The 14,314-nt window shown below is 45.6% G+C and overlaps 1 protein-coding gene across 17 annotated transcripts in view; it reads right to left on the reverse strand.

Annotated features, from left to right (window-relative positions):
• Positions 1–14,314, reverse strand: part of OTOF (otoferlin) — a 500,418-nt gene that overhangs the window by 158,092 nt on the left and 328,012 nt on the right. For 16 of the 17 annotated variants that reach the window (XM_068279952.1, XM_068279942.1, XM_068279943.1 and 13 more), the window contains 4 exons: positions 13,179–13,305; positions 4,923–4,977; positions 3,640–3,771; positions 1,854–1,916 (listed from right to left, as the gene is read on the reverse strand). In XM_068279952.1, coding sequence (XP_068136053.1) covers positions 1,854–1,916; positions 3,640–3,771; positions 4,923–4,977; positions 13,179–13,305 — 377 coding nt within the window. Of the gene's footprint in view, positions 1–1,853; positions 1,917–3,639; positions 3,772–4,922; positions 4,978–8,833; positions 8,990–13,178; positions 13,306–14,314 lie in introns of those variants that run through there. The other variant, XM_068279955.1, reaches the window with a different exon arrangement.

Here is a 14,314-nt window from a genome sequence, read left to right on the forward strand (position 1 = left end):
AAAACCTAATCCCCCCTCCTCCCTCCTCCCCTCTGCCTCTGAACTCAATGGCTAGTAACACCTCCCCCTCCTCCTGCCCAGACTGAGCTCCCATGAGCCCTTGCTACTGCCAATGCGAGAGGGTAGGAGGCGCCCTGGAGGGTACTTGTTGAATGGTCTGCAAAACAAAAAGTGGGTATATAGAAAAAATATATGTAAAAAATAAACGCTTCTGGGAGCATCTAATTTTAGGACGCAGGCGTTTTACCGTCAGGTGAATTAGAACTAGCGCCACTGAAACGCGTTGAACCGCAAGTTCCAGATGTTATGCCGGGCATCATAACACGTGCACGAAATCAGGTTCATGCATGTGTTAGTGTGAAAAAGCCCTTAGGATTATCATATAATTCAAAGGTGACTTCAAAGTCTGGTGTTTTATTGGATTCATGGCAGAGTGACATGTTTGACAGGCTCCTATTCAAAAAATAGGAGTCGTTCACTGTCCGTTTAGCATTGAGAAGAGAACAGACAAAAAATGTCTGTTCTCCACTCAAGTGGGAACAGAGCCTTACTCTTCAGACTGCAGGGGGGTGGAGCACAGACTGAATCTCTCTGAGAATACTGCAGCCTATAGAACACACAGTCTGTGGAGCAGGAAGTGGCTTGTGTCTGGGCTACTCGTCAGAGATTTGTTTAACATTAACCAATCAAGGAACAGCTTGTTAAAAACAAGCTTAGCAACTTAGTACCAACCCCGAGCTAGGAATACATTTGTTTCTGGGGTGTGGCTTTCATTTTAGATTTAAAGGGAACCTGAGGTGAGAGAGATATGGAGGCTGCCATATTTATTTCCTTTTAAAACAATACTAGTTGCCTGGCAGTCCTGCTGATCCTGTATCTCTAATACTTTTAGCCATAGACCCCGAACAAGCATGCAGCAGATCAGGTGCTCCGACCAGGGCTGGATTTGTACTTTTTACCGCCCAAGGCCAACTATACCGTCTGTATGGTTATTATCTCTGTGTGCCCCAATGAGAATTGTACTTACATCATTGGATGTCACAGACAATAACTATTTCAGTAATACGTGTATAGATTATTAGTTATGTTTTCCTTAAGAACTTTTACGTTATGTTTGCCATCTCATTAATGATGGACCCATTGTGCCACCATGTGAGTTAGGCTGAAGTGTACCTGCAGGATAGAGCTTACAGGTCTTGCAGAGACGACACAAGTACACAGGACAGAGAGTTCAAAGGTTAAAGCTGTCCCTGTAGGTAGGGATGGCTGCATAGAACAGCTTTACTGCCCCTCACTGAGCCGCCCCTACATTTCTGGTGCCCTAGGCCATGGCCTATGTGGCCTTGCCAGAAATCCGGCCCTGGCTCCGACTCAGGTGACTTGGGATTTACTGGATTAGCCATATTGTTCCAGTGTTTTGACTCAGACACTACTTATACCAGAGGATCAGCAGGGAGGCCAGGCAACTGGAATTGTTTACAAGGAAATAAATATGGCAGCCACCATATCCCTCTCACTTCGAATTCCCTTTAATGATTTAATTGGAATGCTAAATAAGAGGTATTAAACCTATAAATATATACCTCTGCATGTTGTTTGTTTACTCTGGGATGTCGCCGATATTCCCAGCCTCTCTCGTCTCGCTGCGCGCAGAGCTCATTATTAGGAGCATAAACACAACGTTGGGTTCTTGTTGGACGTCTGCTAATATCGGCAATACTCCCGGAGGAGGGGGACTGGCGGCTGAGATCAGGATGTGTGCTGGCGGCTTTACACGTGAGAAGGGAATGGCTCTGCACACTGCAGAATATCATACTCTATGTGGAAAGGGAACCGCAGGCATGGTGACTTACTGACAGCTTGATGATTTTGTCAAACATCACGTCCGGAGGCACGTGGAAATCAAATACAAAGTACTGCGGGGACACAGAGAGAGAGACATTGATTATTAGAGGAGAGAATAGAGTTACATAGAGAGAATTCACACATATCTGCCTGGCTATCTACAGACTGAGATACACCGGCCAAGACATCATATATGACAGTAAGGCTAGGGGCCACTAGAATGATTTCACCTGCACTTTGGAATCGCCAATGATCGCCAGGAGCAGCATTTTTTTAACATTTGCGATTCAATATTAACCTCTTCACAAACACAGTTTTTTCCCCCTTAAAAACCAGAGCAATTTTCACATCATGCTTCTCATTCTTCATTGCCAATAACTTTATCATTACTTTTTACACCAAAATGATGTATATATTGTTTTTTGGGGGGGGGGGGGGCACAAATTAGGCTTTTGTTTGGAAGTAATTTTTTTTTAAATAATTAATTTTAATTTATATGCATTTTAAAAAGAATCAGAAGAAAAAAAAATAAGAAGAAAAAGTTAGTTTTAAGCCATTATAGTTTTAAAGTAAAATGTGCTATTGTAGATAAAGCCCACACATTTTATTTTTCCGATTTGTCCCGGTTATCACAACATTTTAATTATGTCCCTAGCACATTGTCTGGCGATAATATTTTATTTTTTCTCTTTGGCGCTTTTTTTTACACCATATCAATAATTACAAGCCTTTATTTGCAAAAATAACAGTAATCTATCCTTATGACATACATACTATAAAAGGTCTTAAGGTAACTGCATTTTTTTTTTTAATTATGTCATATTTTTTATTTTGGTAATTATGGGGTAGGGATGAAAGGGGAATAACTAAGTAATTCGTTTTATATATAATAGTGTATGTGGGTGTATTTTTACTTTTTGGCCAGAAGAGGTCGCCACACAAACAGGAGTGCAGTGAGGATCGTGAGTACCGAGGTAAATAAACAGGTGCACATAATTACTCCCCTGTTGCGCAAGTGCAGTTTTATGGGGCGTAGATATGCATAGAAGCAGTAGGGAGGGGTTAAGTAAAGGAACGCTGCAAAATCCCTTTTCAATAGCTGTACAAAGTGATTTTACAGCCCAGAACTAGTTTTAGGGCTTTTACTACCCAGAACTAGTGTTGGGACTCAAATTCGGGACCACGGGGTTTGGAACCTGGACCACCACATTCAGAACCATTTCAGTACTAGACAGCAGGACTCCAGCTTGGAATCAGGAAGTATCAGAGCTAAATGGAATGCATGCTGTCCTACCTGAAATGCTGACAAATTTGGCTGCTTGGGATCCGAACCCCCAAAATTACCCAGAACCACCAGCTGTACCCAAAATCCCTTGCAAAACCAATCAGATTGTAAACCGCTAATCACAATCGCTTTACAAATCTCTAGCACTTAGGTCCCCCAATATTGGCCGGAAATCATAGCAGAGCTCAAACATCAGCCATAAATCATAGGTGGCCCAATACATACGCCAGCAGTCATCTTGTTCACACATTATTCTCAGAGGCCAACTTGTGGGCTGCATCATTAACATTGACTTACATAGCAGCATACAATTTCTCACACCTTTGTTGCCTATCTGCTTTGTGTGCACATCACAGAGGACATTTCAGGCACACATCTTCACGGCCAATTTGTGCATCCATTTTGGAGGTCATTTTGTAGAAAACAGCGGCCACCTTGTACACATTATGCAGAAACCATCTCGCACATACATGTCAGAGACCATCCTTTAGTACAGTATTTGCACTTACCTCATTGTAGTATGGGCAGTTTGTTGACTCCTTCATGGAGGTGTATTTTTTCTCTTCCCCAACCTCAACGCAGACCACGGGATCCATATTTAATCCCACCAGCTGACGGGCCTCAATCACCGTAATGCTAACCTGGAAAACAGAGGATTCATCAACCCCCGAGAAACATAACACAACGCTTGTGGACTCTGATCTGGACCTGTGGATGTGTGCCTGGTTCAAATGTCCACTCATGTCAGGGATGCTGAACGTTAGTCCTCAAGGGCCATAGCTATGCCAGTATTTAGGATGGACTGACCAATGGAGTAATGTGTTCTACTTGATGAGACGCACCTTTCCTGATTCAGTCCCTTCAATTAATTTGAGCTGTGCTAAAAATGTCTGAGGACCTCGGCCCATGAGGACTGGTGTTTGAGACCCCAGACTAAAATTTGTCATCATTTTAACTCAAACGCAAACCCAGGAAAAAAGGAACCATGCTTAGTATTTTAAGAAGCACCTCAAGTAAAATTAAAACATTACATGCGATGGGCATTGTCAAAACCGGAAAAAAGGGCACAGGAGAACCTACAGAAAAAAAGGCGCCGCCATAGGTGCCCATTAAAAAAGCCGCGATGTAATGCTGCAGCAGTTTGCATATTGGCATGCTTTGGCACCCGCAATTTTATTGGGTACCTCTGGGGGCGCCAACATTTACATTCACCTGAGTGGAGAAGAGTTTATAATCTCCACTTGCTGGATTGGTTGGTTGCACCCTCAGCAACCTTACTTTGTGAGTATTTTTCCTTCTCTCTCTCTCCAAATCCAATTTTTTACTGCGTAATTTGAGCTCCCTTTGTCTCTGGCTTTGGCTTTTTTAAGGTGCGGTGTCATCTTGTTCTACCCTGCGCTCTCTTATCCTCAGATCAACAGGATCTAATAGCTTCGTCATCCCCAAAGTAACTCAAAAAAAGTCTTCAGTCATACTGCCTGTACCCTTTGGAACACCTTGTCCCACCCAATTAAGACAGCTCCAACCCTAGAAGTGTTTAGAACAAAACTGAAAAGTCACCAGTTTATTCTGGTATTTATGATCACATAACTGTCCCCTTTAACATATTCAAAACCGCAAAACTGATCCAAAACAAGCCTATATGCTTTGAGTCCTACAGGAGGAAAGCGCTTGTTTTGCTGTTATAGTAAAAACACAGTTACACCAGCCAGGTACACAGAGCCTGCCTTAGCAGTGGACCTTACTGACTTTGCGGGTAATAAATACGCCATTATGAACGCAAGAGACTTACTTGGTAATCCATGGGCCTCCCTGCACTGGGCTCCATTTTAATGTCAGGTTTGGACCTGCAGAAAGAGAAGCAATACTCATTACTGTGGGAATTAGACTTGGGAATGAAAAAGAGATATTTACTATCTGCAGCATAGGGAATCTCAAGGGACTCATTATCGCTCACAAAACAACGATGGACACAGAATTCCTGCACTGCAGGTGAGGACAACGCATGGCGATTTTCATAGATGTTACAGTTTGGTTAAGCAGCAGCTCCAGGAGTGAGGCAATTAGTGAAGTGCTGATGCTGAAAATTGAGGAAACACAGAAAGTGGGCTAACGTGAGGAGATCCTCTCAGGTGTGTCTTATTCTCAAAATCAGGGCCGGGTTTCGTAAAAATGGGGTCCCCGGGCAAAATTAGCCACCAGACAACCCCCTCCCCTAAAGTGGCATTAGGGCCGCATCCATCTGAAAATGGCGCCTGTGAATAATGGCGCACAGTGTTGCCGCTAATCCGTTTGCCGCTTATCGCTATTTAATGTTAAAGCCTTATTGTTATTTAGCGTTAAAGCCTTATCGTTATTTAGCGTTAACACACAGAACCCTCTCTGTACCTATCCCTAACCCCTAAACCCCCCTGGTGGTGCCTAACCCTAACCACCCCCTGGTGGTGCCTAACCCCTAGACCCCCCTGGTGGTGCCTAACCCCTAGACCCCCCTGGTGGTGCCTAACCCTAACCACTCCACTGGTGGTGCCTAACCCTAACCTTGACAGTGTTACATTAAATCCATTCACTCTTTTGCAGTTAAATAATGTCTGCAGTTTGGCTTATGTTGGGCGCTATTGATAAATAACGTTAGTGTGTGCCACAATTGATAAATAACGTTAGTGTGTGCCACTATTGATAAATACCGTTAGTGTGTGCCACTATTGATAAATAACGTTAGTGTGTGCCACTATTGATAAATAACGTTAGTGTGTGCCACTATTGATAAATAACGTTAGTGTGTGCCGTTTTTCTTCTTTTTTCTCTGTGCGCCATTATTATGCAGTACTAACGATAAATAGCGATAAGCGTATCTTTTTAATGCGGCGCCATTTTTATGCATAGGCGCTGTGCGCCATTATTCACTGACCCCATTAGGGCCCCCTTGTTGCTGGCCAGTTCCCCCACAGGACCCAAAGCTAGCTGCCGGGCCTCCTCAGGTCACTCCCCAACTGTGCTCCCCAGGGCTCCTGCAATGTGTACATTTGTTTTGGGCGCCTGTCATTTTGGCGCAGGGTGACGGGCCGGCTCTCCCTGCTGCTGCATATTCCGGGCGTCGCTAACTACCATTCTCTCTCTGTATCATAGCAACTCGGAGGGAGAAGTAATTTGGGGTCCGGCATTCGCCAGATCCCCAAATGACCTGAATGCGGGGCGCTAGACCACAGCATTACTGATATGCCTAACCCTAACCACCCCCCTGGTGGTGCCTAACCCTAACCACCCCCTGGTGGTGCCTAACACTAACCACCCCCCTGGTGGTGCCTAACCCTAACCACCCCCTGGTGGTGCCTAACCCTAACCACCCCCCTGGTGGTGTATATTGTACTGTAACTATACCTAACCATACTCTCACACAGAACCCTCCCTGTACTTAACCCTACCCCTTAGACCCCGCCGGTGTTGCCTAACCCTAACCACCCCCCGGTGGTGCCTAACCCTAACCACCCCCCTGGTGATGCCTCACCCTAACCACCCCCCTGGTGGTGCCTAACCCTAACCACCCCCCTGGTGGTGTCTAACCCTAAGACCTCCCTGGTGGTGCCTAACCCTAACCACCCCCCTGGTGGTGCCTAACCCTAAGACCCCCCTGGTGGTGCCTAACCCTAACCACCCCCCTGGTAGTGCCTAACCCTAACCACCCCCCTGGTAGTGCCTAACCCTAACCACCCCCCTGGTGGTGCCTAACCCTAAGACTGTGGATAATAATGTTTTACAAATAGTGACTAAAAAAAATATATTGCAATTTACATTACGTACTAATCACTACTTTGTGAATAATAATGTTTTACAAACATTAAGGAATACAAATTTTAAATAATTTTATTGTGTGGATAATAATGTTTTACAAATAGTAAGGAATAAAACTTTAAATAATGTTTTAGTTAAATACGATAAATATGTTTAGTATTTTTATAAACGTTATTCGTCACGGGCGCATTTTCTAAACTTAAATCAACACAAGCACAGTTATAAAACATTAAAAATCTCCGGGCGCCGTTTAAAAAACGTTATTAATCTCCGGCGCCCTTTTTTCCTGTTCGGCGCCCATTAAACGATATTTATAATGGGAGTGAATGGCGGCGCCCTTTTTTCCTGTTACCGTTTCTCCACCCTCTGACTTTGTCTCAGTGCCCATGATCTAGGTGCAGTGTTGTTTGCATGAGAATGTAAATTGCCCAATTGACTCGTATCTATGGTACACACCATGCAATTTCTCGTCAGACAGATGGGTCGAATAGATACTTTCCGACAGGTTCGATCTAATTCTCGATCGGTTTTATGATTGATATGGATAGAAGTGATCATGAAATCGATCAGAAAAATATGATCGAAAATCCGATCGGATTTGTCGGAAATGATCTATCGACCCATCTATCTGATGGGAATTTGCATGGTGTGTACCAAGAGTAGCTGCATCTGAGGGCCCCATGGAAGTTTTGCTATGGGGCCCTATGATCTCTAGCTACGCCACCGCCGCAAGGGGCACGGCTTGACCATCCAGACATTGGGCTGCACCATAATTGTCAATACCAGACCTTACATTATACAGTTAAGGCCCTTTTACATGCCCCGGCCCTGCACGACATGGTCACGCCCCCACCTAGCACTTCCTGTCAGGTATATCATTGCTGAATGGTGTAATGGCAAAATGCTTGGCGCTAGTCTACTTTAGGGGACCCACCGCAAATCCCCATAGAGAATTTGAGTTGTGCTGAAAACGGAAAGAATTTCTGCTTTCAGCTCGTTGAAAACCCTACAAGTCATGTATCTATGGAAAGCTGAGACTCTGCTCTAACGAAGGATGCCACATTTGGTGAGCAAAACCTGAAGCTCACCGCGTAAGAGGCGCCAAACGGCCATGATCGCGGCTCCGTCGGCCATCTACACACATACACACAGCTGTATTGTTGTTTGTAAACACAGGTGAGGTTAACCCTTCACCACCCCAGCAGCTGGCAGCTATAGTGATCAGTGAGGACAGCTTACACCACGGCCTTTGAGATGATCCACGACACCATGTTGCTGGCTGGCAGAGGTTCCCTCCTGGCACGCCGGATCCCGTGATGTTCTGGTCCAGGGAAGGGTCACGGGTGATGATGATGATGATGCTGTCTGGTGGGGTATGCCCGGTCCCGGGGAACTATCATATGTCACGGACCCACTCGCCAATTCTCTGGCTTAAAGAAAAAAAAAAAAATCTGCCACGCCCCCAGCTAACAATCCCTCCAATGAGGAGGGAGAAAAATATCAGCAGCACAGAACTAAGATGGCCGACGGAGCCGTGATTGCGGCCGTTCGGCGCCTCCTACGTGGTGAGTTTCAACTTTTGCTCACCGAAAGTGGCATCATTTGTTAGAGCAGAGTCTCAGCTTTCCATAGATATATGACTTGTAGGGTTTTCAACGAGCTGAAAGCGGAAATTCTTTCCGTTTTCAGCACAGCTCAAATTCTCTATCTTTGCGGTGGGTCCCCTAAAGTAGACTAGCGTCAAATGCTTTGCCTTTAGGTTGTTTGTGACCAGGGCTGGCACTACCATAAAGGCAAAGGGGACAATTGCTCCAGGGCCCCCGCAGGTCTCCCTATGACTTGTGCTCACTGGGCCTCTGCATGATACACTGTTAGTCCCAGTTCATATTAGCGCATAAAAATGGTCCGTACCTGCAGCACCGGGACGAGGCAGGGCCTGGACAGGCTACAGCCTCTGAGTGTTTCCACCAAAATAACGTCCCCAGTCTACTCGGTGTCATCCTCCTATCTGTCATGGAGCTGGCCTGTCTGGTCTGAGCTGTAACAGCTGCACTGTCATCAAAGAGATGGCTGTGGCATTGTGTTGCTAGGCAACAGCAGGAAGCCAACTTCTGCTGTAAGGGAACTGTTGTCGGCTTCCTGCAGAGTCACCTCTGGACATGTTGTGTGAGACACAGCTGGACTGAAGGGTGGAGGGACCCCCTGCTAGCATTCAGTGAATGCCAGACGTGCCCACAGATGACTGGACAGTGGAAAGGGAAGCCAGAGACCCAGCTGTTGTCACGCAGGTGCCTGGGAAGCAGGGGAGTAGCAATAGGGGGTGCAGAGGTTGCGACTGCATCGGGGCCCTCCCTCAACCACAATATTAGCTCTCTATTGGTCCTGTGCTCATAATAATAACTTCTATAGATACTTTGAATAGTAGTGATCATTACCAAGCTGCCCCTCAACCCCTTTTTGCACCTCTGACACTGTAGTTGTCATTGGCAGGTTTTGGTGCGCTGTCTCGATTGTTATGTATAGAGTGCTTGGGGGGGGGGCCCGAAGTAAAACTTGCATCGGGGCCCACAGCTCCTTAGCTACGTCACTGCTGGGAAGAAGCAGGTATGGTAGGGGGAAGGGGGCTTTGAAAGCATAGCTCCCAACTGTCCTTCTTTGGATGCCCTTTCCCTCTGTCCCTCTTTCCTCCTCATGTGTTCCTCTTTCAGGGCTCATGTACAGATCTGTGTAAATATATGTATTTTTCTACTGAAATATGTGTTTAATTGACTCTAAACTTTATTCTCATCCTTGAAATTCATATATTTCTTATTTTTAATTGTTAATATGAAGGTACATGAACCAGGATAGAAAGGACCAGTGTGGTTTGAATTATGTTATGCATGACTAGTAGACCCAAGCCCGTTTAAAAACAGGTTCTAGATCTTTTTTCTACCGCCGCCGCCAGTGCGCATGCGCGCACCCGCAAACCCGCGCACCCGCCACACACGCGCCCGCACCAGCTCGCCTCGCTCCCTGGTCTCGTCCAGGTGTCCGTACCGCGCACATGTGCAGTAGCAAATAACAGGGACACATGGACAGCTGGACGCAGCGACACAGGGAGTTTATTATATAGGACTAGGAGAGTGGCAGGGCGTGATTAGGGGCAGGGCCGGGCCGAGGCATAGGCTGGAGAGGCTCCAGCCTCAGGGCGCAGTGTAGGAGGGGGCGCACAATTCATTCAGCTGTCATTCCCAATAGTGTTTGAAGCAGAAAGAAATAAGAAAAGGGGATACATGACAGTGACTGCAAGCCATATAACTAGAGATTAAGGTGCTGGGGAGGTTGGGGGCCCTGGTGCACCTATTAGTCTAATAGCAATCACTGTGTGATGGCTGGGGTGGGAGGGATGGGGGGGGCGCACTTTGGTGTCTCAGCCTTGGGTGCTGAAGGACCTTGTCCCGGCTCTGATTAGGGGAGTGGCAGAGGCGTGGCTTAAGTGTCCCTCTTTCTTAGCTCAAAAAGTTGGGAGGTATGTGCAAAGGACAGACAATTAAGGAGAGGGAATCCCACACAGACACACTTCACATCAAATAGCTGCCAATGTGACTCGATGTGTTCTCAATACAGCAGTGCTCTCAATCTAAAGGGGCCCATACACTGGTCGATTTCAGCCATCGATTAATCGATTCTGTGGAATCGATCGTTCAAAAGTCGATTCTATCAAATCAGCTGATCGATTAATTTGCGTCCGATTTCGATCGATTTCATCTATCTGACAGGATGGAAAATCTAGGTTGATCTGCTGCTGGCAGCAGATCGATGGCCCATAGAGTTGCATTGGATCTAAAGGTGGCCATACACTAATAGATTTGCAACAGATTCGACCATCAGATTCCTGTCAAGTCCAATCTGACAGGAATCTATCTGATGTGTGCCACACACTAGGAGCAGATTTCATTCTGAAATCTATTGGAATGGAAATCGATCTAAATGCATTATTGGACCATTAGATCCAATGCAACTCTATGGGCCATTGTTCTGCTGCCAGCAGCATATCGACCTATATTTTCCATCCTGTCAGATAGATCAAATCCATCGAAATCGATCGAAATCGGCTGCAAATCGATCGAATGGGGAATTTGACAGAATCGATTTCTGATCGATCGATTGATTCTATAGAATCGATCGATGGTTGAAATAGACCAGTGTATGGGCCCCTTTATTTTTAATTGGTAATATGAAGGTACATGAACCAGGATAGAAAGGACCAGTGTGGTTTGAATTAAGGTATGCATGACTAGGAGCGTGGCAAGGCGTGATCAGGGGTGTTACGGGCGTGATCAGGGGTGTGACGGGGCGTGATCATGGGTGTGATGGGGCGTGATTAGGGGTGTGGCAGGGTGTGATCAGGGGTGTGATGGGGCGTGATCAGGGGTGTGGCAGGGCGTGATCAGGGGTGTGACGGGGCGTGATCAGGGGTGTGATGAGGCGTGATCAGGGGTGTGACGGGGCGTGATTAGGGGTGTGGCGGAGGCGTGGCTTAAGTGTCTCTGTTTCTTAGCTCAAAAAGTTGGGAGGTATGTGCAAGGGACAGACAATTAAGGAGAGGGAATCGCACACAGACACACATCACATCAAATAGCTGCCTACGTGACTAGATGTGTTCTCAATACAGCAGTGCCCTAAATCTAAAGGGGCCCATACACTGGTAGATTTCAGCCATCGATCAATTTTATGGAATCGATTGTTCGAAAGTCGATTCTATCAAATCAGCCAATCGACTGATTTGCGTCCGATTTCGATCGATTTGATCTATCTGACAGGACGGAAAATCTAGGTCGATCTGCTGCTGGCAGCAGATCGATGGCCCATAGAGTTCCATTGGATCTAATGGTGCAATAATGCATTTAAATCGATTTCCAATAGATTTCATTCTGAAATCTATTGGAAATCTGTTCCTAGTGTGTGGCACACATCAGATATATTCCTGTCAGATTCGACTTGACAGGCATCTGACAGAAATCTATCTGATGGTCGAATCTGCTGCAAATCTATAAGTGTATGGCCACCTTAACTCTCCCATTTGTGAAGTGAGGGTAGACTGAGAACACTGCAGTATTGAGAACACATTTATTTACTTTTATTTATTTAATTAAGCATTTATATAGCGCCAACATATTACGCAGCGCTGTACAGAGTGTATTGTCTTGTCACTAACTGTCCCTCAGAGGGTTTCACAATCGAATCCGTAAATATGACATTTAGTCATATTTATGTGTTTGTAATTACCTGCTATTGAGGAAGGAAGGGGGAGCGGGGGAGGCACATACTTTGTTTGGATTCTCTGCCTCCGGTGCTGGGAAGCCTTGCCCCCGGCCCTGCGTACCCGGATCGGAAGGGATCGGATCAGAACGGATACAAATGGATCCAATGTTAACCTAAGGATACGTTCACATTGATCCGTTCTGCACGATCCGCTGAATGGATCACAAGTTTCCTGCTGCAGCTATTTTTATGGACTGCTGAGCCCAGCGGAACGGAAGCTGAAGCGCTGCATTGGGGGCAACGAGGAACCGGAACATTCCTTCACACTAGTGAAGAAACGGGCCGTACTAGCCAGCAAAATTCCCTTTGCTGAAGGGGGTCGGGAGGTGGGGGGGGGGCGCTGTAAGGGGGAAGGGGGTATGTGGGGAAACGTAACGGAAACAGGGTGGCAACGGATCCGATCGACCGGTGATCAGATCCGTTTTCATGGATCCGTTTGCCTTTAACGCAAGTGCGAACCGGGCCTTAGGATAGTTTTTTTTTTTTGGTCTTCATATATATTCAGGCAGTTTATGTACTTCAAGATAACACACTGTCTAATGACAGCTCTTCTCTCCCTACTATATTTATATTTTATTTTAACCCTTTTATTTTATTTCCTGCTCCACCGCACTGGGGAAAGTACAAAAAGTTGAATTATGGGAGTTATCTTTTCAGTCATGGCATAGAAAGGAGGTCACTGATGGAGTTACTGTGTGTGGAAAGCCCCTGGACTGGTCTTAGGGCACATTCATACTAGGACGAATAGCAGCCGTTTACCGCTAATCGCCAAAGCGCTAGCACAATTGTAATTATATGGCAGTGATCTCACGATTGCCACCGATCGCGGGCGTTCCACGATTAGCGGGAAACGCGTTGCATGCAGCATTTTTCTGTGATTGCGATTAGCATGCTATTAAAGCGTGTTTTTGCATTTACAAAGTGTGAATGGGCCCTTAGGCACTGTTACCTTTTATTGGAGACATTAGTGGTGACAGCTGTGACCGAGGCCAGAGATATGGTGTCCGGATCCAATCCACCGCCAAGCCGCATTGCCTTCCGGTCCAGATCTTCTGTCTCCAGGACAGCCGGCTCATCTGTGAGGACAGAAATATTACATGAGGTTTCTCAACCACCCTGGAAAGACTAAAGGTGGCCACACACCATACAATTAAAAGATCCAATTTACCACCAATTCGATCATTTCGATAGGTTGTTCGGCAAAAAAGAGACCTTTTCTTTATTTTCGATCGATGAATCCGATTGAATTTCCCGTTTTTTTTTTCCGATTTTTGGAGATTGGACATGTTGGAAATTTCAGACCAACTTTATCAGGAATTGTATGGTGTGTGTTGGATTGGATTGATGTACAGTTCCAATCAATTTATTCTGAGCTTTCAATTATTTTATTCATATTAGGGGGGGGGGGAATTGACCATAGGTGTGTGGTACATTGGTCAGATTTTTTTTTTTGTGTAAATAATTTTGATTGCATTTTTGCACAAGAAATGACATACATTCGATTGCTGAAACAAGCTTCCATTCCAAATAGAAGTAAACTGTTTTCATAAAGATTGAAGTGAACCAAAGCAGAATCTAAAAACTGAGACCAGTTTTTAGTAAACATTAGTAGGGAAATCTTTGTCCCGTGGGGCTATCTCATGGAAAGAAGAGTATAGCAACTTGTAACCAGGGATTTAGTAAACTTTCGACTACTAATATCAGATCAAAGGAATCATGTAATAAAGCAGTCATTCATAGTCTATGCTTGTGCATGAACGCATCCATCTGAAAATGGCGCCTGTGAATAATGGCGCACAGTATTGCCGCTAATCCGTTTGCCGCTTATCGCTATTTAACGTTAAAGCCTTATTGTTATTTAGCGTTAAAGCCTTATCGTTATTTAGCGTTAACACACAGAACCCTCTCTGTACCTATCCCTAACCCCTAAACCCCCCCGGTGGTGCCTAACCCTAACCTAATGGTTCTATTGCATTGAGCATAAATGTTAATTTTTAGGCTAGCTTCACTTACTTCTGTAGTGGTACAGTGCTTAGGGTGACGTGCCAACCACACAGTGAGATCTGGGTTCGATTCCCAGCTATG

The sequence above is a fragment of the Hyperolius riggenbachi genome, chromosome 4, assembly GCF_040937935.1.
Source record: "Hyperolius riggenbachi isolate aHypRig1 chromosome 4, aHypRig1.pri, whole genome shotgun sequence".
NCBI lineage: Eukaryota > Metazoa > Chordata > Amphibia > Anura > Hyperoliidae > Hyperolius > Hyperolius riggenbachi.